This window comes from Pseudonaja textilis, chromosome 2, assembly GCF_049901715.1.
Source record: "Pseudonaja textilis isolate UNSWEBS1 chromosome 2, rPseTex1.2, whole genome shotgun sequence".
NCBI lineage: Eukaryota > Metazoa > Chordata > Lepidosauria > Squamata > Elapidae > Pseudonaja > Pseudonaja textilis.
The window spans coordinates 131,962,971-131,988,281 of NC_141991.1; the positions used below are offsets into that span (position 1 = coordinate 131,962,971).

Consider the following 25,311-nt stretch of genomic DNA (forward strand, 5'->3'; position numbering starts at 1 on the left):
ATCCAAGAAGATTCATCAGTTCTGGCTTGATGGTGGTGTTGATGGAGGAATGGAAGGGTTAGGTCCTGACAAGATGAGGGAGGAGGAGTTGGAAGAAATATCCTTCTGGGTTCAGTTCCAAGTGGGGAAAAAGAAATTGGAAACATGGAGGCTGTTTGGAAGGTTTAATGGTGGACAGGACCACATGGCCTGGAGCTCCAAAGTGAAAAGGATGATCACATGCTTCAAGATGAAGGAAGAGATCAAGAAAGAGGCTGAGGTGCTGAGAGTGCCTGGGTTTTATAACCTTTGTTGGGATTTGAATTGAAGCTTGTATTCTGATTGGTTGTCAGACTCCCATGGGGTCATGCAGGGGCAACTCTGCAGGCTGTCCTGAGTTCCAGGCTTGGTTGAGCCTTGCTGGATGATGATGCACTGAAAAGTCTTTTGAGCAATTGCTATAGTTTTATTTAGAGATCTTTGTTATGTAAAGTATTCTGGCCCAGGCCTTAATGGCCCACCAATTAACAAAGGTGGGGGTGAGTTCAGGGGTGGGATTCAAATTTTTAACAACCGGTTCTGTGGGCATGGCTTAGGTAGTGGGCATGGTTTGGTGGTCATGTGACTGGGTGGACATGGCTTGGTGGTCATGTTATTGGCTGGGTGTGGCCAACTCAATATCACTCACATTGAGGCACACATCTCCTTGCCTGGCCTCTCATGACTGTGGGAATGCTGCAACAGTAAGTGTGAAAAATGGTCATAAGGCACTTTTTTCAGTGCTGTTGTAACTTTGAATAGTCACTCCACACAAACAAAGTCTCAGCAAAGGAGGGAAAAAAACTCCAGAGAAGTTCCTGAGATAGAAAGTCCAGTCCTGCCAAGAATGTAATAAGAGTTAATGGAGAGGCCGTTTCTGTAAGCAACACCAGAATGTTTCCTTCCTGCCTTCCTTACAGGATTAGGCCAGTAATTTCTTCTAACAACCGGTTCTCCAAACTGCTTAGAATGTTAACAACCAGTTCTAGCGAATAGGTGCAAACTGGTAGAATCCCACCCTGGGTGAGTTTCTACTTCTGAGTATCTACTATTTTTAGAGGAAATATTCTTCCTTTTTAATATTTCAGAGGATATTTCATTTTTCTAGGAGAGGGGTGGGTGCTAACTTCCTACAGGGGAGGGTTATAAAGGTTATAAAGATGCAAGCTACATGTGAGACATATTATGTGTACTTTATCTGGTACTTTAACTTCATGCTAAAAAAATTAATGGACACCAGTTTAACAGACTGAATCGTAATATCAAAGAATTTCAACTTCTCCGGATCCTGACTAACAGATTGCAAAGGCACCATTTTGGTAGAAAGTGACTAATTGTACACTTGACTAAGAAGTCATATATTGAAATTACACATATCAAAAGTCTACTTCAAAAGATTCCAATCAACAGAAGTGCATTTTTAGCAGATTAGTATTGTTCAATGGTAAGATTGGGAACCACTTCCTGAGAAGCTTCTTGCACACATGGTTAGCATTCCTATTGATGTTCTGGTTGATTTATGGATTAATCTTATAATCTGCCTACTCCTAAAATCATACTAAATGCCCCCAAGGGAAATGAGTGGTGAAGGAAATAGAACATATAAGATTCAAGCTATTCAGATAAAAGAATAATCATCCTTTGTGTTTTTAATCCTTGATTTCAGAAGGTCGTGTGGTTTCTGGAATGTGAGATAACCGTCAGAAGGAGCTGCATCTCTTCCAAAATAAAATAGTTTTGCCAAAGATGTCTATGCCTTGATAACAGCTTACTTGGATAAGTTAATGCAGCATTCATATGGCTGCATTCAAAGACTATCCAGAAACTATCCATACTATCCAGTCAGATCTAGCAGATGTTTGTCTGCCTCTGATTTAATGAATACAACTTGCCACAGCTGTTTTGAATCAGCTGCCCTAAATCCCAATGACTTCCACACACTTTTCAATTATCTTTACACCAAGTATGATAGTTTGAATAAACTACACTTGCCTGAATTCACATTACACACAAAGCCAAAGAAATCACATGATGATATAGTATGATGCTCAAAGTGTTGGTTTTGAGTCTTTTGCTACTCAGAGCTAGGGTGGCATAGTGATTAGTATTGCAGGCTAACTCTTCCCGCTGCCAGGAGTTCAATCCTGACCAGCTCAGGGTTGATTCAGCCTTCCATCCTTTTGAAGTTGGTAAAATGGGGACCCAGATTGTTGGGGGCAATATGCTGATTCTGTAACCCACTCAGAGAGGGCCGTAAAGCACTGTAAAGCAATGTATAAAATAGTCTAAGTGCCATTGCTAAGTACTATTTGATCTTTAAACTCCTAAACAGCAGTACCAGGTAGAGACTGCCTTCTTTTACATGAGCCTACCCAAGATAGGAGATCCGCTTCAGAGACCACCCCAAATAATCGAGCAACATAGGAGACAATAAATCATAATCTGCCTCTAGAGCAAGCTTGACATCTCATGGCCAAGATGCTTGACTTTAGTGCCTGTAAAATGTAGCTAACATAACCAGTGGTAATTCTACCAACTGTAATTCAGTAAAATTTGAAATAACATCATTTTGTTGTGTGGAAAGGGAACTTCACCAGGGCAGGGGTGACATCCAAGTAGGAAAAATGCGAGGGGAACATCAGGCTAGCCATAAAAGCAAACTTGCATAGGAAAAGAGATTGGATAAAAGGTATTGAAAGAAGCCCCCTAGACAAAAGCCAAGTAATTAAAGCTCCCTTACAAACAAAAGGCCATGCCAAATCAGCAAAACAAATAGAACAAAAGACACATAGCAGACAGGAGATTGCCACTAAACAGATATAAGAAATGAAACTAATAATCCAATCAAACCACCCTGCAGAGTTTACCCTCTGATGGAAATGGAGACAACCCCCCCTGACAGGATTTAAGCACTCACACACAAAAGGAGAACAGGTATAAAAATCAGGAGTTTATTACACAAAGCTGGCTAGCCCCAGGAACGCAGACTTCTTGCTATCTCTTGCCTTCCTGAAAATTAAAAGAAACTTGCTTCCAAATAGCTGTCTGTCTGTGTCCTTACTCTGAAAGCACTCCCAGCAGGAAAAAGAACCCTTGGAAGAAAGGCATTTGCAAGCCTTTCAACAGTTGGTTGAATTGCTGGTACACTGCTCATGTCCACCAGCGATTACTTAAAACACAAGCAAAATAGCAATAGCATTTATAGCACTTCACAGTGCTTTATAGTTTATAGCCCTCTCTAAGCGGTTTACAGAGCAGAGGTGGTATTCAGCAGGTTCTGATCAGTTCTGGAGAATGGGTAGTAGAAATTTTGAGTAGCTTGGAGAACCGGCAAATACCCCCTCTGACTGGAGATTTTATAGTATCCTTCCCCTGTCATGCCCACCAAGCCACACCCACAGAACCTTGTAGTAAAAACACTGGAATCCCACCACTGTTACAGAGTCAGCATGTTGCCCCAACAATCTGGGTCCTCATTTTACCAACCTCAAAAGGATGGATGGCTAAGTCAACCTTAGCCAGTGAGACTCAAATTGCTGAACTAATGGCAACCAGCAGTCAGCAGAATTAGTCTGCAATACTGCGTTCTAATCATTGTGCCACCTGGGCTTATACAGAAGATATTATAGAACTCACTGCTATAGTAATCACCAGGGCAAATGGATTGATTCAGACAAGATCCCACCTTTGAGTTCTGGTTTGAAGATGAATAAACTTCAAGGAACCCTTTCTGTGGGGTGCTTTTAAAGACCCTGAGATCTTAAAGATATCCAAACATTTGCTTTTAGATAAACATAGCTCTTTCAGAAGGCTGAGTTAAGGGGTTATCCATCAATCCAGGAGCCAGTAGAAATGTATGCCTGCACAAATATGTGGACCTATTTTTTATTTCTATTTTGCTGCAGTAATAAGGCAACAAATAGTGTTGTCTTCATAGCATGCTCAGCAGATATTTTAAGGAAAAAATTGCTAGATTCCTCTGGGTTTGTTTCCTTCCCAGCAAGTATTAGAAAGTAACAGTATTATGAAAAACAATGACCAATCCCTCTCCTTAAAATGGGACGGAGAGCAGTGAAATGAATTTAGCCCAATTAACAAGAGACGAGCATTGGTGGGAGCATGTGGGGAAGTTGGAGTTTGCCTGATGGTCCTTGTAATTCGTGTTTGCATATCCATCTTTCCATCCATCCATCTATCCATCCATCCCTCCATCCCTCCATCCCTCCATCCACCATATCTATCTATCTATCTATCTATCTATCTATCTATCTATCTATCTATCTATCTATCTATCTATCTATCTATCTATCTATCTATCTATCTATCTATCTATCTAATCTATCCACCTAGCCACCAAGCCACCTAGCTACCTATTTTAAAATTTCCTTTGATATACATAGCTCTGGGTGGCTAATAATTTAAAAATAATAAAAACAGAAAAGCAAACCCAATCATAATTAAAACATAACTAACACACAGTATAAACTAGCAGCCAAAAATATCTCCTTGCAAACAATTTAACCAAACTGTGGAGTAACCCACACTATCAGGGCCCTGGGATAAAGCCAGAAATGGCACTCTCTCACAGATGGGAACAAGAGCATACATTTTTTGTTGGATCTAATGGAATAATAAGCATCACTAGGGAGACATGATCCCATAACTCTATCAGGCTATTTCTAAACAAGGTCAAACATTTGTTTAAAAGAGTGATAAAATGTTCAAAATAGTCCAATTGACAGACACAAGTAGTAAAAACAGCACGCAGGGTAAAATGAGATATTAACATATATAGAATTGTAACTATTTATTGTTATAATGACATACATCTTTTTTTTGCATTTCTTTCACTTTTTTGTGTTAAAGCACTTCTTTTCTTCTTCTTTTTGACAATGTATCAACACCACCACTATTCATTTTGTGATTTGCTCTTTTTTTCTTTCCTTTTTGTGATTAATTAAAGATCAATGATAAATAACCAATGAGTTCCATCCTCAAGCGAGTGAGCAAGGAGTCAACTTCTGTTCTTGTGGCTGGTAAATGCTGGATGTACCTAGCAGACAGCCCTGGAAAACGTGCAATTATGACTGACCCTTGCATGATAAAAGTAATCATCCTGGTGCAACTTAACGTGCAAAAGCAGAAAAAGGGATGCAATCCCTCTTCTTTGACCAGGGCAACATAAGTAAACAGACAATGAGTTACAGAATAGTAGAGTTGGAAGGGAACTTAGAGGTCTTCAGGTCCAACCCCCCTGCTCAAGCAGGAGATCCTAAATATTCCAGACAAATGGCTGTCCAACCTCCAGTGATGGAGCACCCACAACTTCTGGAGGCAAGTAATTTCACCCCTTAATTGTAATTAATTAATTAATTACAATTAATTGTTGAGGTGAATTTTCTCCTTAATTCTAGGTGTGCTCTCTCTTTGGCGACACTGAACCTGGAAGCACTAAATGATCAGAACAACAATTGTATTGCTTTTATACAAACCTTCAAAAATAATAAAAGTAGTTAAATAATTTTTTAAAGATAAAGTTTATTAAATTTTCACCTTTAAAAAAAACAAATTCTATGGTACATTTTTGCAGTTATTTGTGACATCAGTTATACCATTCTCCTATACATACATATATACATACTTTATTTACAATTACACTTCAAAGCTTCTACTTTTGCATTATATTTTCTTTCTATTTTCTAACCAGACATACCACTTTTCCCAGGCCATATAGAATTCTTTATCTTCCCTCTCCTGCAGTTCCATTGCGTTGTTCATTTCTGTGCAGTCCATTACTTTTTTTATAATGATGTCATCTGTGTAAAATAATTTTAAAATAGGCTGTTCAAAATTGTATCAGCAGAAGCATCATGATATCTATAATACACTTAATGACAACATAACTGCACACAGTTAGTAGAATCTAGTTCTCCTTCTTGGTTTCTAATTACAAAATCACCATCAGTCAATTGCAGAAGGCAGCTTTACTTGAAAAAGCTTACAATACGTTTAACACCAACACCATCAAACAACATCTGCTTATCCCTTGTCCTTGGGAAGGACTTGATAAGTTGGATAAAAATGTCAAATCAAATCTAGACGTGTAGCTGACTGCGTAACCATGAAAATGATGCATTTAACACAATCAAACAATATCTGCCTATCCCAGGTGTTTGGGAAGTATAGTACACTAGATAGGTTGACAAAAATGCCAGATCCATTCTAAACATCCTGTTGATTGTGTGACCAATTATAATAAAATTTAAAACCTGGTTTGCAAGCCTTTAGCAAGATAATTTATGTGGCTAGTTCTGAACACTAAAAAAAAATATTACCACTTCTGAGAAGTGGGTTGAGTTGTGACACAGTACAGGTAGTCCTCGACACGACCACAATTGAGCCCAAAATTTATGTTGCTAAGCGAGACATTTGTTAAATGAGTTTTGCCCACATTTTACAACCTTTCTTGTCACAGTTCAGTGAATCACTGCAGTTGCTAGTAACAGTTGTTAAGTGAATCTGTTTTATACATTGACTTTGTTTGTCAAACATCATGAAAGGTTATCACATGATTCTGGGACACTACAAACATCATACACCTGAAACAGTTGCCAACGTTCTGAATTTTGATCATGGGGGTTGCTGCAATGGTCATAAGTGTGAAAAATGGCCATGTTACTTTTTTCAATTGATTGATGAGTTATCATGCAATGGAACTGTAATTGAGATTACGAAATGGATGCACAAAAAATTAGTAAACCAACCGACACACTGCTTGTATATTTATGAAAGAAAGCTGGATGTTTTTATGTTTTGTTTGTTTTTGTTTGTCTTTAAAAACCAATAAAATTGTTTTCAAAAAAAAACACCTCTTTTATTCGAATATGGTGTTTCCCCCCCAAAATTTGCCAGAAGTCCCCCATTCATCGAAGGGCACCCATCATATACGATAGGAATGCAATCAGCTCTTTAAAAGAAAGGCGGGGCAAATTTCCTCTCGCGCTCCGCCGTGACGTCAGTTACATGCGACTTTTACTTGCAGGCGAATCCACGTGTTTCAGCATTTCCGGGTCCCTGACTCTGGTTGGCCATGGAGGAGAGAACGGCGGTACCCCAGAAGCGTTTCTACCGGCAGCGCGCTCATTCAAACCCGCTGGCGGATCACACTTTATTCTAGTGAGTGTGGACAGGGTTTGCCCCAAGCGGTTCCTTAGCTTCTCATCTCCCTATTTTCTGCGTGTGCTTCAAATAGTTTCCCTGCAAGTTCAAAAACATTCCACACACTTCCCTCCCACCCCCTCAAAAAAAGGAACAGCGTCCAATTTCCATCGGGTGGTTTTATTTCTTAGGAATGCATTTGCTCACGAGTCCCTGTGGGTCCCCCTCCCCCGGGTTTGGCTGTTCTGAATGCTCAGGTGTTGATGTAACCCTTTGCTCCTGGTGGTATTGAGCTGTGCTTCAGAACATCTAGCAAGTTTGAGATTCTTGCTGAATGTAAATCTAGTTGGATTCTGTGGGCAAAAAAAAATCTATCGGGAGTGAGGCTTTACCTCTTTACCTAAGGGGTGGGGGAAGCATGAAACAATCTTCTTTCACCCAGGTTATTGGTTTTAAAGGACGATCGTTCTAAAAGATAGCAAGACAACATATTTCTCACCAGCACACTATAATAATTGCAGCAGAAGTGCAGATGGCAACAGGGAAATAGGGAAACCTCCAGTTTCTGTGGCCACGTGTAATAATGTGGAGTTTTACCAGGATTTACACTGGACGTGTATCTTATAAATTTCTGTAAACTAGGTTAGACTGGTCTTGAGTTTAATGTACAAAAGAAAGGTTGTCTAAAGGTGGGTTGGAACTGTAGCCAGCAGCAAGCCCATATTGAGAGAGAGCAGCGTATGCATAGCCCACTTTCTTGCACATTCTGATTTGCAAACCAGCTCAAAGAAATCCTAAACCTGCATGGCCATTGTTAAGAAATCTGGGAGCTGCATTGCTAACATATCTGGAGAGTGCCCAGGTCAAAAAAGATTGGCATATCCCTTTTCATGGTGTATTATAGGAGGATGGAAGTGTGTGTTTATTCAGTGTTAGGAGTAAATTTTGTTTAATTCAGCCATTATTGCTTGAGTTGAATTTTGTTTAGAAATACTGTAATGTCCTTGGTACTTGATTTCAAAGTATCATTAACACTGCAGTCCTCTGCATAATTGCTTAGAAGTAAACCTATGAAACAAATGGAGTAATGTAGCAATCTGTCAATTTTTGTTTTGATCGTTGACCAATATGTAATGACATTCAAAGGTGGCACTTTGCAGCCATCTCAGTATGTACAGTTTAGTCTATAAGTTATAAAAAAACTAATACTTAGAATTACTGTTAGGAAATCATATCACTTAAATTACTCATATTACAGAAATTAATAATATAGTGTAGTCTCTAATGATGTGAAATAAATGTTAGTATATAAAAACTTTAGGAAATAAGGTAGATAAACTAGCTTAATCTATTTTAAGATGACAGCTCAGATAATTTTACTTCCGAAGTGAGAATTTATTGAATTAGTGGGTTGATTGCAATCCAAGAATCTATTAACATCATTGGAATTTATTGTGGTTAGTCTTAATATAAAAGTCCCTAAATTATTGCATTTGGGAAATCTTTTGCTTCCAGATTAGTACTTCATTTGAGTATAACACGTCCTTGGAATGTCAGTAGAAGTATAAGTCATTTGAATATTCAAATGTGTTTAAAATAGTCATCTCAGAAGCATTTCAGAAATAACCAAAAGAATGTTATAACCACACAGCATCACCACAGCGCACTAACCAACTAAATGCCTCTAAAACATCTTAAGTAAACTGGAAAAAAAACATGGTAGCTCAAGAAAAAACAAGAGTCAACTACAACATACAGTGTAAGGACTATAACAGCCACTATGTAGAACAAACAGGCAGAAAACTAGCAGAGTGCATTTATGAACACCAACTATTAGAAGACAGAATGAGAACTCCCTAATCTCGAAACACATGGACAGATTCAGCTATAGTTTCAGCTGGCAAACAACATTGTGCACTAAGCTAAATCTAAAAATGCTAGCGAATTCCTGGAAATTCAGACAAATCAGCCATCAATAGACACATAGAGACAAACCACATTTATGCACCACTCAAAAGGCAATAAAAACTAAAAAGGAAACAACAATCCTCTCCAGCAGCCTACGCCCAGATAAACATTGTTTAATAGCAAACAAGTAGAGATATCCTAATCAAGGAACTAACGGAGAAAACCATACCCCCACCAATTCTGGCAGGGCAAGTGGCTATTTGTAAACAGGGAGCAAACCTGCATTCATTAGCAATGTTACCTAGTCAGGGGCAAACAAACAAGCTTGAGAAGCACCCCAAAAACTCCACATTAAATTATCTAGAACAAGGGCCTTCAAACTTGACAAGTTTAAGACTTGTGGACTTCAACTCCCAGAATTCCCGAACTAACATGACTGGAGGAGGAATTCTGGGAGTTGAAGTCCACAAGTCTTAAAGCTGTCAAGTTTGAAGAGCCCTGGTCTAGAATATATAGGCTGAAAAGATATTTTTTCTAAATTTTGCCCCGTTTAAAGCTGTTAGGATTCTAGTTTTCAGAATTCTCAAAGAGAGAATATAGAAACTGATCTATATGTAGTTTCTAGGACTGGATATTCTTTGAAAATGACTCAAAAGAAGGCCTTCAGCTCACACAAGAGGAGTTCTGCTGCTCATGAATGCAGCCAGGCTTTTTTGAGCTTCTGAGGAAGCCTGGAAAAATGATGTTTAAGGAATCAATTTGTTCAAATTAATGCAACTTTTAAAGCAGTGGTCTCTTTTTTTCCAAGCTCCAAACAGCTGCATTGAATGCTAGAGAAGCCTTGCATTTACATCTAGTCTGAAATAGGTCTGCATTGTTTTTGAAGTCTGCATAGCCTTCATAGCATCCCTTCTGCAGTGTTTGTTTCATAAACCTCTTGTGTTTTTCCCCCCATTAGTCCTGCCAAGCCTGAGGAAATGGACTGGTCTGCTCTCTATCCGGAATTTTGTGTTCCTTTAACCAATGATAATTGGCACGATGACCCAAAGGACATGGAGGAAAGAACTAAACCTAGATATCAAGTGGAATTTGCTGATATTGGTTGCGGTTATGGAGGATTGCTTGGTAATTTTTTTTCCCTTCCGTTGTATTCATAAGAAATGACTAAGCTTATTTCCAAATTTTAGTGATATGTGAATATTCATACCATCAGAAAACCATTCTAGATGATGTTTTTTTTTTCCTTTTGGGATAAGATTCGTGAAAGTTTTGTGATATAATCCGTGAAGGGAGCAGGGTACATCTTTTTTTTTTTTTTGTCATCTAGGCCAGGGGTCCCCAACCATGCCGCCGGTTTGCTGGGCGCCGCCATCTTGTTTTGATGAAAAAGTGCTTCTGGTGAGCTTTTCTGGGTAGAAAGCGGCATTTGGGTGCTGAAAGAATCCTCTCGCCTTAGTTTCATCGAGGGGGGGCGGCTTCGAACAAAACTAAGGCGCGAGGATTCTTTCAGCACACATGGCAAGGCGAGCCGAGCGACCGTCACGAAGCTGATCAACACAGGTACAAAGGAGGAGTTGAAGGTGGCGGGGAGAAGCAGGGGACGGCTGGCTGGCCGGTCGCTCGGCTCGCCTTGCCATGCGTGCTGATGCTGGTACCGGGCCGCGGATGATTTTGTGATGCCTGTACCGGGCCGCAGATGATTTTGTGATGCCGGTACCGGGCCATGGCACAAAAAAGGTTGGGGGCCACTGATCTAGGCCTATGATCTGATTTCCACTGAAGGTGATTTTTAGGTGATAGTTGTGAACACTGTGTATACAATCTGATTAAAGTGACCTTGCTGTGCTAGGTATCACATAAACATAGGTAGTTTGTGCTCAGTTTTTCATGTGGTCCGTTGTTCCTGCATGAATCGGTTCTGTGAAGCTACTTTCCAAATCCAGGCAAGTGGGAGTTCATACAGGAAACAAAGTTTAGAGACTCCGCAAAGCTTCTGAGACCTGTTTGCTTCCATCTGAAATATCCCAGATCAAAATTTAACTCCCTGCAGCATCTTCCACATTGAAGATACGACCCAGTAAATTCCGTAATGGTTATAGCCCATGAAATTGTGGGATTGTGATCTTATTAGCATGCCTCACGCAGGTCGTCCTTGACTTAACAACCCTTCATTTAGGGACCGTTGAAAATTAACAATGTCCCTGAAAAAAAAAAAAACTTATGACCTTTTTTGCACATTTATGACCATTTCGGCATCCTCATGATCCTGGGATCAACATTTGGATGCTTGCAAATGTTGTGTATGTATGACAGTTGCAATATCCTGGTATCAGGTAGATCACCTCTTGCAGGCTTCTAACGAGCAAAGTCAATGGAGAAGCCAGATTCAGTTTATAATCATGTTACCCACTGAACAATGGCAGTGATCCACTTAATAACTCTGGCAAGGAAGGTCGTACAATGGGGCACTCACTCAACAGCTTTTTCACTTAGCAACAGAAATTTTGGGCTCCATTGTGGTCATACGTCAAGGGCTACCTGTAAGTCTATGAAAGCTCCTATCCTCTGATAACAACTAAGGTTCCATGGAAGTAAACCCTATTCATTGTAGTTTGGTATCGATGGGTGATGACATAAATATAAATATGGGTAGAGTCAAAGAAGCACATCTGGCCTGCTACTTAGATACCCCATGGATAGGTGTCTGTATTCAGTTTCAGGTGTTCAGTATTCAGTTTCAGGTATGAATCTCATCTTCACCTTTTGTTGACCTATCTATCTCCTCTTCCCCCCCAGCCAGCATGGATGACAGACATGTTTGAAGGTGATAGGAGCGAGAAATGTGTTTGTCAGGCTAGCATGGTCTCTGCAGCCCACCAATTATATGCATCTTGCAAACAATGCTAGTTTGAGGTGGACCTTGCTCTACCGTTTTGCCCTTAAGCAAGAGGATATAGTATCATATTCATAATATGTAAGCTGTTAACTATTAAGAGACTCCCAAGTCCGCTTGCTTGTTTTGCAGATTTATAACATGCTGGACAATGGGAATGGCAGCAAAACAAGGCTTGCCTCTTGCCCTGGTTTTAAAGGTTTTAGAGTAAATGGAAAGATAGAGAGTTGCAGGGCTGTACGTACTGTGATTAGAGCTCAAGAATACATACAATCTATATATATAAAAGAGAAATACCAGTCACGCATCAACAAAAAATCTCCAGAACCATAAAGCCTCCAAACTTGAAATTTGGCACGTATGTTCCTCTTGGTTTCTGGGTGCTCACTAAGAAAGATTTTTCGAAATGACCATCAGAGCATTAGTATTTCGTATATTATTATTAACATGCTCTGATGCTAAGGAGTTATACTCCCCCCCCTCCCCACCTGAAAAGAAATCTGTTCCAAATGCAAAAGACAAGCAGAGGAGAGGAGTTTCAGTTTCACAGCATCAAGCAGCTTTAGTACAGAACAGTTGAGTTAAGCCATGCCCAGGCTCCTTGCTGTCTCCTTGCTCACACAGCAAATACTCTTTCAGTTTCCATGTTTCAGTTTCCAAATAGCCCTCAACTCTGACACTCTGACAGGACACTAGCCAGATGAATACCGATGAATGCTGGGAGGCAGAGGCACGTTCCACCACCACCACCAAAAAAAACTAAGCCGATCACATAGTTTTGAGCTATGTATGTATGTATGTATGTATGTATGTATGGCATTCAGCTTTGTTCGGGTATTTTCCCACGTCATTATAGTTGTGCTTTTAAAGTTGTAGCAACGTTTCGGCAGAATCTCATCTGCCATCATCAGGCTTCTGTATAGTGTTCATACAGAAGCCTGATGATGGCAGATGAGATTCTGCCAAACGTGCTACAACTTTAAAAGCACAACTACAATGATGTGGGAAAATACCAGAACAAAGCTGAATGCCATACATGTAAGTACCCAAAAACTTAAGAAAACAAATGTGTGTGTGTGTGTGTGTGTGTGTGTGTGTACTGTATATACTGTATATACTCTGTGTGTGTGTGTGTGTGTGTGTGTGTGTGTGGTATTCGGCTTTGTTCGGGTATTTTCCCACGTCATTATAGTTGTGCTTTTAAAGTTGTAGCAACGTTTCGGTGAATCTCATCTGCCATCATCAGGCTTCTGTATTGTGTTCGACTAGAGAGAATGGTGGTGGTGTCATGTGTTGTTTTGGGTTCGGTGTTGGTTTTCACGGCTGGGACTCATTTGTTGGTAAGGGCTAGTTTCCAGATGTCTGGTATGCCTCCTGCCTACCCAGGATGTCAAAACAATAGAACTCAGAAGGTCATCACACAGCCCATTACCCAGGTCGTTACAACACAGGAGGCTGATAGACACATAGCCAATACCTCAGCCACACATGTTCTTACGAAAAAGCCAGCCAATCTGCAAATATCAACTCGCAACTCGCAGACAAACACTATACAGAAGCCTGATGATGGCAGATGAGATTCTGCCGAAACGTTGCTAAAACTTTAAAAGCACAACTACAATGATGTGGGGAAATACCCGAACAAAGAGAGAGAGAGAGAGAGAGCAGTACATACATACATACAGACCCTGGGGCCATTTTGCAGCATTGGTAACCTATATAATCCTGAATTCTGCAAAATGGCCCGGGATCCACAATGGATATAAAACTGACAGGTTGTTAAAAATATTTCCACTTCCCTTCCCTTTGCTTGAGGAAAGGAGCAGCAGGATCCTGAAGCTTTTAACCTATTGCCACCATGACCACGTTTGAGAGATTATCAAGGCTAGTCATGCACTTCAGAGAGTATCTCTTGCCAGAAGCATTCAAAAATTGCTTTGAAAGGACAGCAAGGGGCAGCTCAGGCAGTTGAATATGGTGCTGAATTCCACAGATCATAATTCTGGGATGTAATCTGAAGGAGTACAGCAGCAGCCACTTTGCTGAAAGAAGGCAAGTGTAGATCAGTTTAGAGCTCTGAATAAAAGATTGCTTGGAAATCCTAAACAAATTTAGCCTTGGCTTTTAGGATAAAAATGTGGACTTCCAATACTGAAAGAAATATTTTATCCCACCCAATTTAAATCAGCTTTCCCAAGCTTCTTGCCTTTTAGGTGTGGACGCCACCGATCCCCAAAATGCCAGCTAGGGCGACATTCAATTTAGTAGATTAAGAATTTTGGAAATTGTAATTCTCTTGCAATCTGGAGGCTACCAGATTGGTAGAAGCTGCTACATTTGTTTGCTTGTAATAGAACACACACACACACACACCCCATGGATGAAAAAAAATGAGACTGTGCAATCAAAGCTGGTGGCAATCCAGTTCATGTTAAGAGGATGTTTCCTCCTGATTTCAACAAGAGAATTAATTGCGTACAGATAGTCCTCTGCTTATGACTGTTATGGAGCCTGCCCATTCCAGTCATGATGGTCATAAAGCAGGTTATGACATGATTGATCCAAATGATGACCTGATTTGCTTTGGTCATTAAACAAAAACTGGCTTTAAAGTGACTGCTTCAGTTGATAAATGCACCCATTGTTTTACCATTAGGGATTTTTGCAAAAACATGGAAGGAAATGCCAGTTTTTGGCCCAAACATCGTAATACTTATGATTGTGGGACACTGCAAACAGCCATAAATGGGGGCCATTGCTAAGGCATCCAAAATGCAGGAGAGGGGCAGCTGTCAGAATTTAGGAATTGGATTGTAAGTATCTCTTTGAGTGTACCTAACTCCAAACGGTCACCAAGAGACCAGTAATAAATTGAGGACTACCTGTAGTTACGGTACCACTTCTAATGTTACTTTAAGTAACTGCACTTGAGTTTGATCATGTGAGCAGTTTAAGCCCATTTCTGAAATACGAAGGCCCTAACAGGGTTGTAATATAAGCTGCTCCTGACCACGTTTAATCCAAAAATGTTTACCTTATTTCAGTGGATTAAATAAGCATGAGACAAGATTGCCACTTGACAAAAAGCAATGACACCAACATGGTAGGAAAGGAGAGGGGAAAAAAAAGTCACACCAAAGTGTCCAAAATACATCTAGCCTAAATATCCAAGGCAATTCAAAATTACCTTACCTCCTGTATAATTTTGTCTTCCTGCAGGTGTGATGGGTAGCATTTCTGGGTTGGTTGGGGAATGAATTTGTAAAGTGGGTCACAGGTGCTCCCTCCTCTCCAAGAAGGGTTGCTGTAGGATTTTCCTGACTAGGAAAACTTCCGCCAGGATGGACCTGCCATTCATTAGGCATCTCTTCGTCAGCAGGCAAAGGGGTACGGTGGTTTCCCATCCTAGACCCAGGATACTTTTTGCCACCCCAACTTAAAAGAGAGGCAAAGAGGTTGGGGTTTTGCCACACGTCAACTCCCTGCGCTTGAAATTGAAAGAAAGAAAGAAAGAAAAATATTCAGGTGGAGGCAGAGCATTTGGAGACAACACTTAACCTATAGGGCAGGGGTGTCAAACTCAGTTTCATTGGGGGCCACATCAGGGTTGTGTTTCAACTTGGTGGGGGAGTGGGCAGCAGTTTGGGTTGGGAGTGCCTGTGGCGGCCGGAGCGCTCTCCCAGCGAAAATGGGCTCCCGTGCTCTGTTTTCAACTATGATGGCCTCTTGCAACCCTCTGCCAGCAAAAACAGGTTGGTCCGCAGGCTGGTCCTTTGCTGTTTCTAGGGCAGCCCCGCAGGCCAGATCTAAGCACCCCACAGGCCGGATTTGGCCCTTGAGTTTGACACCCCTGCTGTCGGGCTTCGTGCAGGTGGAATGTGGAAATGGGCGTAAGGTTGCTGATTGCTGTTTTCTTTTGTAGTGGCCCTGTCCCCACTGTTCCCAAACACATTAATGCTGGGTCTGGAACTTCGTGTGAAAGTCTCCGATTATGTTTGTGACCGAATCCAGGCCCTCAGAGCCTCTCACCCAGGGCAGTTCCAGAATATTTCCTGCGTTCGCAGCAATGCTATGAAGCACCTGCCCAACTTCTTCCGCAAGGGACAGGTGAGTCCCTGGGAAGCATCGCTGGGGATTCTGCAGGAAGCAGAGCCCTCTCGGAGCCCTGAAAGACGCTTCCGTGCTTGCATGGAAGAGAGTCTTCTCCTGCCCTGTTTGGCTTTGGGAGAGTTTCCATTTCACGGATCTTTGGGATGGCTTACAAAAGGGTATTATTATATTTTAAAAAAGACATCTTCTGTACATCCTGCACTGACTTCTCAAGGCAGAGGTCTCCAAACGGGACAACTTTAAGATTTGCGGACTTCAACTCCCAGAATGCTGACTGAGGAATTCTGGGAGTTGAAGTCCGCAAGTCTTAAAGTTGCCATGTTTGAGGATCCCTGTCTCAAGGCATCAAGTAGATCAGTGGTGGCTAACCTTTTGGGGCACCTGTGCCAAAAATTGTGCGGGCACGTGCCAGCTCATGCTCATATGTCAGCACCCAGAAGGCAATGTGCCCCACCACGTCCCCTATGCATGCGTGCATAATACCCACCTACCCATCCACCAACCCCCTCTGCCCCCTTACCTGCACTGTGCCTCGCAGCTGATTTTCGGCCTCCCAGAGGCTTGAGGAAGGTTTCTGCAGGCTTTGCAGGCCGAAAACTAGCTCTGTTTCCTCACTTCCGGTATTGTCAGAAAAACAGGAAGTGATGAAACAGGGCTAGTTTTCGGCATGCAAAGCCTGCAGAAGCCTTCCTCAAGCCTGTGGGAGGCCAAAAAAGGTCTCAAACCTGCTGAAAATCAGCTGTGAGGCGCACACATGTGCAGGGAGGTAAGTTTGCCTGCAGTTCGCGTGCTGGCACAAATGGCTCTGCATGCCACCTGTGGCATGTTTGCCATCATGGAAGTAGATGCTTCGGATAACTCTGTTGCCTGAACAGTGTTTTAATCTAAAAAGCTAAGATTGACTCTAGAAGAGTTGTCAAACTCATGGCATCACGTTGTCGTCACATGACGTATTGTGACTCCTCCCCCCCTTAAAACCAGGCGTGGGTGTGGCTAGTGTGTGACGCACCCAGCCCATGGGCCACAACTTTGACACCCCTGATTACAGGTCATCCTGGACTTAACAGCAGTTCATTTAGCAACCGTTCAAAGTTACAACGGCACTGAAAAAAAGTGACTTGTGACCATTTTTCACTGATCATCATCAGCTGGCCCCATGGTCACATGATTTACATTTGGATTCTCGACAACTGGTTGATATTTATGATGGTTGCAATGTCCTACGGGGTCATACGGTGATCTTTTTACTGATAAGCAAAGTCCATGGCTTCATTTGACCACCGTGTTACTCATTGAACAACCGCCGTGATTCACTTAACCAGTGTGGCAGGAAGAGTCGTAGAATGGGGCAAAACTCACTTGACAAACGCCTCACTTAGCAGCGCAAATCCTGGGCTCCAATGTGGTCATAAGTTGAGGACTACCTGTAATGCTCTTTAGCGACCGAACGTTGTCTGAATGCTGAATAGGAGAGCTGGGTGGCTGAAAGGCCAGGCAAACCTCCTCCCTACCTTTTATCTTTTCTTGCCTCTCTAGCTCCTCAAAATGTTCTTCCTCTTCCCTGATCCTCATTTCAAGAAGACAAAACACAAGTGGCGGATTATCAGCTCCACTTTGCTGGCAGAATATGCCTATGTCTTGCGTGAAGAGGTAAGCGGGGGATATTCTGAGGTAACTTAGACCTCCCCAAAGCAGCCTATATTTATAATCCAATAAAATTACTCAGCAAAGGTTTTTATTTCAGTTCTTCCCCTGTTTGCCTACATTTCAGCTGCTCTTTTGATTTTGGCATAAAAAGAAAAGATAAGTACAATATTAGAAAGCTTCCTTAAGGGAGAGTTTTTTTTTATTTTATGATAGTGAGATACCTGCTTTAGATGACTGCTTTGCCTACTCCAGCAGCAGTACAAGCTACTCTTAAGTTGAAAAGTTGCAGTCATTCTTCACAGTTTTGGGCACAAGCTTTTCCCCAATATTGATCTCTGAGATATATAAATATGTGCCAACAATTGCAGTCTTTCTGAATGCCAAATATACATGTATCGTTGTGCTAGCCAGTTGCCAGAAAAACTCCTGTGGACAATGGGCCCTTCTAGTGAAATACTGTTTATTTTTGAACAATTGCATCTGTTCAAGATACTGCGAAGTAGTGCTAGCTAGAGTGACTCTGAAGTTAATTTCGCATATGATTGCATACCACCGTGGATTTGGGCATATATAGCCAATAAATCAGTCTAGATCAGGGGTTCCCAACCTAGGGTGCTCGCACCCCCTGGGGGTGCAAGACGATATTCCAGGGGGTGCGAGAAAAGTCCAGGTAAATAATAGGATATTGGCTATGTGTTGGCATTTTTATTTATTATGCAATGGATTAACTTTGTTTTCATTTTAGAGTCAAGTATCGTTATTTAGTGGCCGTCACATACGTAGCTGAAAAGATTCAATCCTACCATATATTTAACGCGTTCAGTAGTTCCTAAAGTCTAAATTTCAGGGGGTGCGAGGTTCGAGTGAAATTTCTTTAGGGGTGTGGGGTGAAAAAAAGGTTGGGAACCACTGGTCTAGATCAAGTGGCCAATTTTGACCAATAGAGTAGTGCAGAGAAACCATGCGTCAGAGAAACAGCATACATTTTCAAACAGTATTTTGTTATTGACAAAGCAGTAGGCTATATTTTTCGGATTACACTGCACTTTTCATTCATTCATTTTAATCATTTGGGAGAATTGGAGTGAGGCTGTAAAAATCAGTGGGAGGACTAGACTTTGGGGGTTTGTTAAGCTTACTGCCGTAAATCATCCTGACAGAAAAATTGCATCACCCAAAATAGCCATTGTATATCCAGATGGTCAACAGTGGAGCCCTAGAAGATTCTTGGACAGGCTTCCAACAACTCTTGACAAATCAAGGGAAGGAATTTTAGCTAAGTCCCCGGGGAGTCAGCCAACTCCCATTTTTTAAACAAAAAATGAGCAAATGATAGATCACAGGATGACTTGTAAAAGTCCTGGATTCTCAATTATCTAACAAAAGTCCCCATTGAGATTTTCCCGTTAAATCGTGTGGCTGGAAAAAGGTAGGAAGAATATGACTGTACATTGGCATTGATCATTCCTAAGTGTTTGCAGTATTTGGAGATAGCCCTTTCATTTTGACCATGTATAGCATCTGCCCATCCACACAACATTTTTGGCTTCACTAGATAGATAAAGTGAAGCGAGAGCCTGTTTGGTGTAGTGCTTAAGGCATTAGGCCAAAGCAGAATATGGTGGTATATATCCAACATTAGTCTAGGCTAGAGGTGGGGAATGATGACCCTGTTATGACTTGTGGATTTCAACTCCCAGAATTCCTGAGGTGGGCATGCCAAAGAGGCCATCATTCCTGACCCGCTAGTCTAGACAGTGGTGGTATTCTACCGGTTTGGTCCAGTTCTGGTGTACCGGTAGTGCCGAAAATCAGCTGGCAGAGAACCAGTTTGCTCTAAATCTCTCTGACACTCTGCAGATGGACCCACCTGCCCGCCCCTGCTTCTAGGTCCTTTTTAACCTCTCAGCTGTTTAGCGCGACAGAGCGGATTGCTGTGCTAAACCGCTGAGAGGCGCAGTAGCTTAGTTTTTACGCGGCAGAGCGGATTGCCGTGCTAAACCGCTGAGGGGTGCAGTAGCTTAGTTTTTACGCGGCAGAGCGGATTGCCGTGCTAAACAGCTGAGAGGCGCAGTAGCTTAGTTTTTACTGTTTTAACGCGTGCGCATGATCCCACCCCTGCAACCACGCCCACCAAGCCACGCCCACCGAACCGGTGGTGGGAACTTTTAAATCCCACCCCTGGGTCTAGAGAGTCTTCTCTCTCCTTATTGCTCTAAGAGAGGGTATGAATGGAAGATGAGTCTTCCATTCGGGCATCCATTCATTCATGGGGGAAGGGCAGATTTTAATTGGTGGTCTCCAGAGGGGACTTTGCCTTTAAATCCCAAGAGCAATTAATTTCTTGATTGGAATCTGTCAACGTGTGCTGGCGTGTCAACATAACCTAAAGGTGAAAAGGCCCTGCTTACAGTTGGGAATTTTTGATCTGAGAGTAGGGAAGAGTGCCAGTTGCTTGCCGGAGGAAAGGAATCAACTTTCCCCTACATCTCATAGGGAGCTGGTGCTGGCAGGGAACCTTGGAAGTCCTGGTTTCTAGCTGCTTCCCCGCAGGGCCTTCTGGCTGACTCCACTTTCACCTGCCAGGGGACAAAAGTAGGAAGTGCTTGTGTGCCATCCTTTTTTGGAGTTGAAACCAACAAAGTCTTGTCTTTGGGATGAACGGCATCCGGCCTCACCCAGTTGGGGTGAATCATATTCTCCCTTCGGCTTTTCCATGACTTCCCCAAAGTTAGCACTCTGGAGGAAGAGGCTGGGAAAAGCCCAACCGAAGCGCATCCTATGGGGATGACGGAACTAATGGTGGCAGCGGTACCCTCCCAGCAACCCCAAGATTGCAAACATTTTGCCTCAAGTGGGGAGGGAGTCAGAGTCGGCGGCAGCTGGGAATTACTCACGGGCCTGGCCTTGGTCTTTCTACCTCACAGGATAGATTCTGTGCTTAAGATTTTTCAAGTGAGCCTGTGATTTGCAGGTGCGAGTGTCTTTAAACTATTTCTCTCTCTCCCCACCCCCTTTGGTCAGCAGTCTGGTATTTTGATTCATGAGGGTTTCACTTGCCCCTGTTTATATAACATAGCCTTTATTCGCTTAGGGCCTAGTATATACCATCACAGATGTGGAAGAGGTGCACACATGGATGGTGAAGCATTTTCAAGAACATCCCCTTTTCGAGGAAGTGCCATTAAAAGAATTGGTAAGAAAGAGTGTGTGTGTGTGTGTGTGTATGGATGTGCAATTTCTGTCGTAACAGATTTTGCAATTTCAGACATGATTGTGCATGGGTCTATGTGTCAGTGGGGGATGGGGACTATTAATACAAGTATGTCACTCCTTGCACGTTGCATTAAAGTTCCGGTTGCAGCTCATGGGACTTTCTGCGGGCCAGCTACAATCAAGCAAAGTGTACTTTAAAACAGTGACCAAAACACCAAACCCCTGTAAGCAATATAAAAATAAAATAAAAGCAATTATAGGTAGTCTTCAACTTTAAGGATGACAATTGAGCCCAAAATTTCCAGCAAGGCAGTTGTTAAGTGATTCATACCTCCTTCTGCGAACTTTTTTTTTTTTTGCCACAGCTGTTAAGTGAACCACTGCAGCTGTTAAGTGAACCACTGCAGTTGTTAAGTGAATCTGGCTTCCTCCATTGGCTTTGCTTGTAAAAAAAAAAAAGCCACTGGAAATGTTACAGATGGTAATCCCATAACCCCGGGACAGTGCAACCGTCATAAATGCAAGCCATTTGCCAAGCCTCTCAATTTTGATCTTGTGGCGGGGTGGGGGGTGGGGGGGTGGGGAATGCTGCAACAGTTATATGTGTGAAAAATGGCCATAAGTCACTTTTTTCAATTCTGTTGCAGCTTTGGTCACTAAATGAATGAATCTGTATTAAGAACTTTTTTGACTAACAAGCTTAGAAGACTTAGTGAGAGCTTGAGGTAGTTCCATTACCATGGTTAATATCTATTCTCTCTTGTGCCTTGTGATTTTTAAAAAACCTTTTAAAGAAATAATGACTTTTTATACTTTTATTGTTTTTTCAATTGTTCTATATCCCCCAGGATTACATTTGTGAGAAAGACAGCCATATAAATTTTGTATATCTATCTGTATATCTATCTTCTATCTATTATCTATTTATTTATCTATGTCTATTATCTATCTACCTATCTACATACCAATCATGTCATTATCTACCTACCTACCTACCATCATCTCTCATCTATCTACCATCTACCTAACTACCTACCTATCATCTATCATCTCTCTCATCTATCATCTACCTAGCTATATTTGTCCTTCTATCACTCTCTCATCTATCTATATATCTACCTACCTACCTATCATCTATCATCTCTCTCATCTATCTATCTCTCATCTACCTATCTTTATATCTGTCTTTCTATTGCTCTCTCATCTATCTGCCTACCTAGGTAGGTGTCATCTATCTATCTATCTATCTATCTATCTATCTATCTATCTATCTATCTATCTATCTATCTATCTATCTATCTATCTATCTATCTATCTATCTCTATCCATCTCTCTATCTCTCTATTCATCTCTCTCTCCCTATCTCTCTCTATCCATCTCTCTTTCTTTCTCTCTCTATCCATCCATCTCTCTATCTCTCTATTCATCTCTCTCTCCCCCCTCTCTCTATGTCCCCCCCCTCTCTCTCTTTATCTCTCTCTCTCTATCTATCTATCCATCCATCACTCTATCTCTCTATTCATCTCTCTCTCCCTATCTCTCTCTATCCATCTCTCTTTCTTTCTCTCTCTATCCATCCATCTCTCTATTCATCTCTCTCTCCCCCTCTCTATCTATGTCCCTCTATCTATCTGTCTATCTCTATCTATCTATCTATCTATCTATCTATCTATCTATCTATCTATCTATCTATCTTTATCTCTCTCTCTCTCTTTATCTCTCTCTCTCTCTCTCTCTCTATCTATCCATCCATCCACCTCTCTATCTCTATTCATCTCTCTCTCCCTATCTCTCTCTATCCATCTCTCTTTCTTTCTCTCTCTATCCATCCATCTATTCATCTCTCTCTCCCCCCTTCTCTATCTATGTCCCTCTATCTATCTATCTATCTATCTATCTATCTATCTATCTATCTATCTATCTATCTATCCATCCATCTCTCTATCTCTCTATTCATCTCTCTCTATCTATCTATCTATCTATCTATCTATCTATCTATCTATCTATCTATCTATCTATCTATCTATCTCTATCTACAGTACATAAATGAAAGAAAGAAGATAGGATTGCAACTGCTTGAAAACCACAGGAACTACTTCCACACTTCTCTAAAAGAGATTTCTATTCCTCTCCACCCACACCATCTTTATTTATATGACATATTGGGAGTTCACCGATAATCCAATTGTGTAACAGCCATTTTAAATGGTTATATTTAGCAACTCAGAATGAAGCCAAGGGATTTCAGTGAAGAAGAAGGTGCATGTGCCAGAATAGATGCATTTGGGGGAAATTCTGCTGTTCCACAAGACATTAAGAGGTTAAATTTAGATGCATTATGCATTCCTTACATCCTAGAGTTTGGGAGGAACAAAGACTGTTGAGCAGTAAAAGTTAGAATAACCATGACTTCAGCTCCTTGATGTCTGGGTGTGGGAATTGTAGATCTCACCAGGTTGGGAAATGTTGTTCTACAACCTTGGCACGAAGATCATAAAGTTGATTCTCTAGTAAGAGTACTAGAGTGCTAGTACATTGAAAACCTAGATTCAGAGCTGCAAGTAAAAGGTAATAAACAGATCTATTCACAAAGCAGCTTGCTAACTTTTAATCCATTTGGCAATACCTGGAAATGGAATTAGGACAACTATGGCAAAAGGCAGCAAAGATAGTACCAATAGTAACAGGCGCCTTGGGTGCAAACCCAAAGCAACTGGAGCAACACTTGAACACCATCAGCATTGACAAAATCACCCTTAGTCAATTGCAAAGGCAGTCTTATTTGGAACAGTTTAAATACTGTGGTTGTACCTTTAACACTATCTAACAACATCTCTATATCCCAGATCCTTGGGAACAACACGATTGGTGGACAGAAATGCCAAATCCCATTCTAAACATGTGGATGATTGTGTGATAGACCATAATAATAATAATAAGGGAGGGAGGGAGGGACAAAACTCTCCAAATGCTCAGCTTTGACATTTGCTCTTTGCAGAAGTTGCAGGTGGTTGAACCGATTCTGTTTCCATCTTGGGATCACCAGTTGAGCAAAGACTGTTTTGAGGAGCTATGTGATATGATGTGTCCTCATTGGACATATTTGCTGATCTGGACGTTGTGACTCATACCGTGGTTTCTTCAAACAGGACGCTGACCCCATTGTAAACCTCCTAGGAACCTCGACTGAAGAAGGGAAGAAGGTTCAGAGGAATGGAGGCAAAGTCTTCCCAGCTGTCTTCCGTCGCATCAGGGAACAAGAAATGGCAAGAACATGAGTGGGCATTTTGTAAATCCTTGTAGGCATTCGTATCTGCAGCAAGAAGACTGGTGAAAGTGTAGGATTGGGTGCTTCTGGCTGCACTGGAATTGACCTTTCCTAAATAGGGGCGGATAATCCTTTCTGATGAAACATTTCACTGTTGCATGAGTGTTTTCTTGGATCACATGTTTGCTTCTTAATTTTGCCCCTAGAAGGAATACATCCAACTGGCCTTCCTGATGACTACATAAAGGTCAGAAGTACACAGTTAGGATCAAGTGTTAAGGATAGAGGCTTTTTAAAGATAGTTTCACTTGTCACTTTATTTTGTTTATAATAAATGTGGAAGCAGGGGTGGGATTCTACAGGTTGGCACCTATTCTCTAGAACCAGTTGTTAACATTCTAAGCAGTTCGGAGAACCGGTTGTTAGAAGAAATTACTGGCCTAATCCTGTAAGGAAGGCAGGAAGGAAACATTCTGGTGTTGCTTACAGAAACTGCCTCTCCGTTAACCATTATTACGTTCTTGATAGGACTAGACTTCCTGTTTCAGGAACTTCTCTGGAGCTTTTTTCCCGTCCTTTGCTGGAACTTTGCTTGTGTGGAGTGACCATTCAAAGTTACAACGGAACTGAAAAAAGTGACTTATGACCATTTTTCCCAGTTACTGTTGCAGCATTCCCACAGCCATGAGAGGCCAGGCGAGGACATGCGTGCCTCAATGTGAGTGATGTTGAGTTGGCCACACCCAGCCAGTCACATGACCACCAAGCCATGCTCACCAACTAAGCCATGCCCACAGAACCGGTTGTTAAAAAAATTGAATCCCACCCTGTGTGGAAGGTTTCATTAAAATAAATGAATTGCGAGGATCCAGCTCCCCTTGGCTTGAGAGCACGAGTAAGACCCTTTGGGACTTGGTTCATTCTGGTATTTCTTGTCATCCTCTTTTATCTCCACCCAAAACTCACGTTCAAACCCACTTCGTGTACCTCTAATAGCTGATATATGTTACAGGGCAAGTGCCATCCCCTCTTCCTCCAGATCTTTGCCAATTCTAAAAATCCTTCGGGATGGTGGTGAATTACTGCAGTGACA

At 41.6% G+C, this 25,311-nt stretch overlaps 1 protein-coding gene across 1 annotated transcript; it reads left to right on the forward strand.

Annotated features, from left to right (window-relative positions):
- Positions 1-7,043: 7,043 nt before the first annotated feature.
- Positions 7,044-25,038, forward strand: METTL1 (methyltransferase 1, tRNA methylguanosine). The gene is made up of 6 exons (XM_026714777.2): positions 7,044-7,194; positions 10,043-10,209; positions 15,900-16,084; positions 17,624-17,737; positions 20,829-20,930; positions 24,100-25,038. The coding sequence occupies exons 1-6, from the start codon at positions 7,109-7,111 to the stop codon at positions 24,226-24,228; spliced, it is 783 nt and encodes a 260-aa protein (XP_026570562.1). The 5' UTR covers positions 7,044-7,108; the 3' UTR covers positions 24,229-25,038.
- The last annotated feature ends 273 nt before the right edge of the window (positions 25,039-25,311 follow it).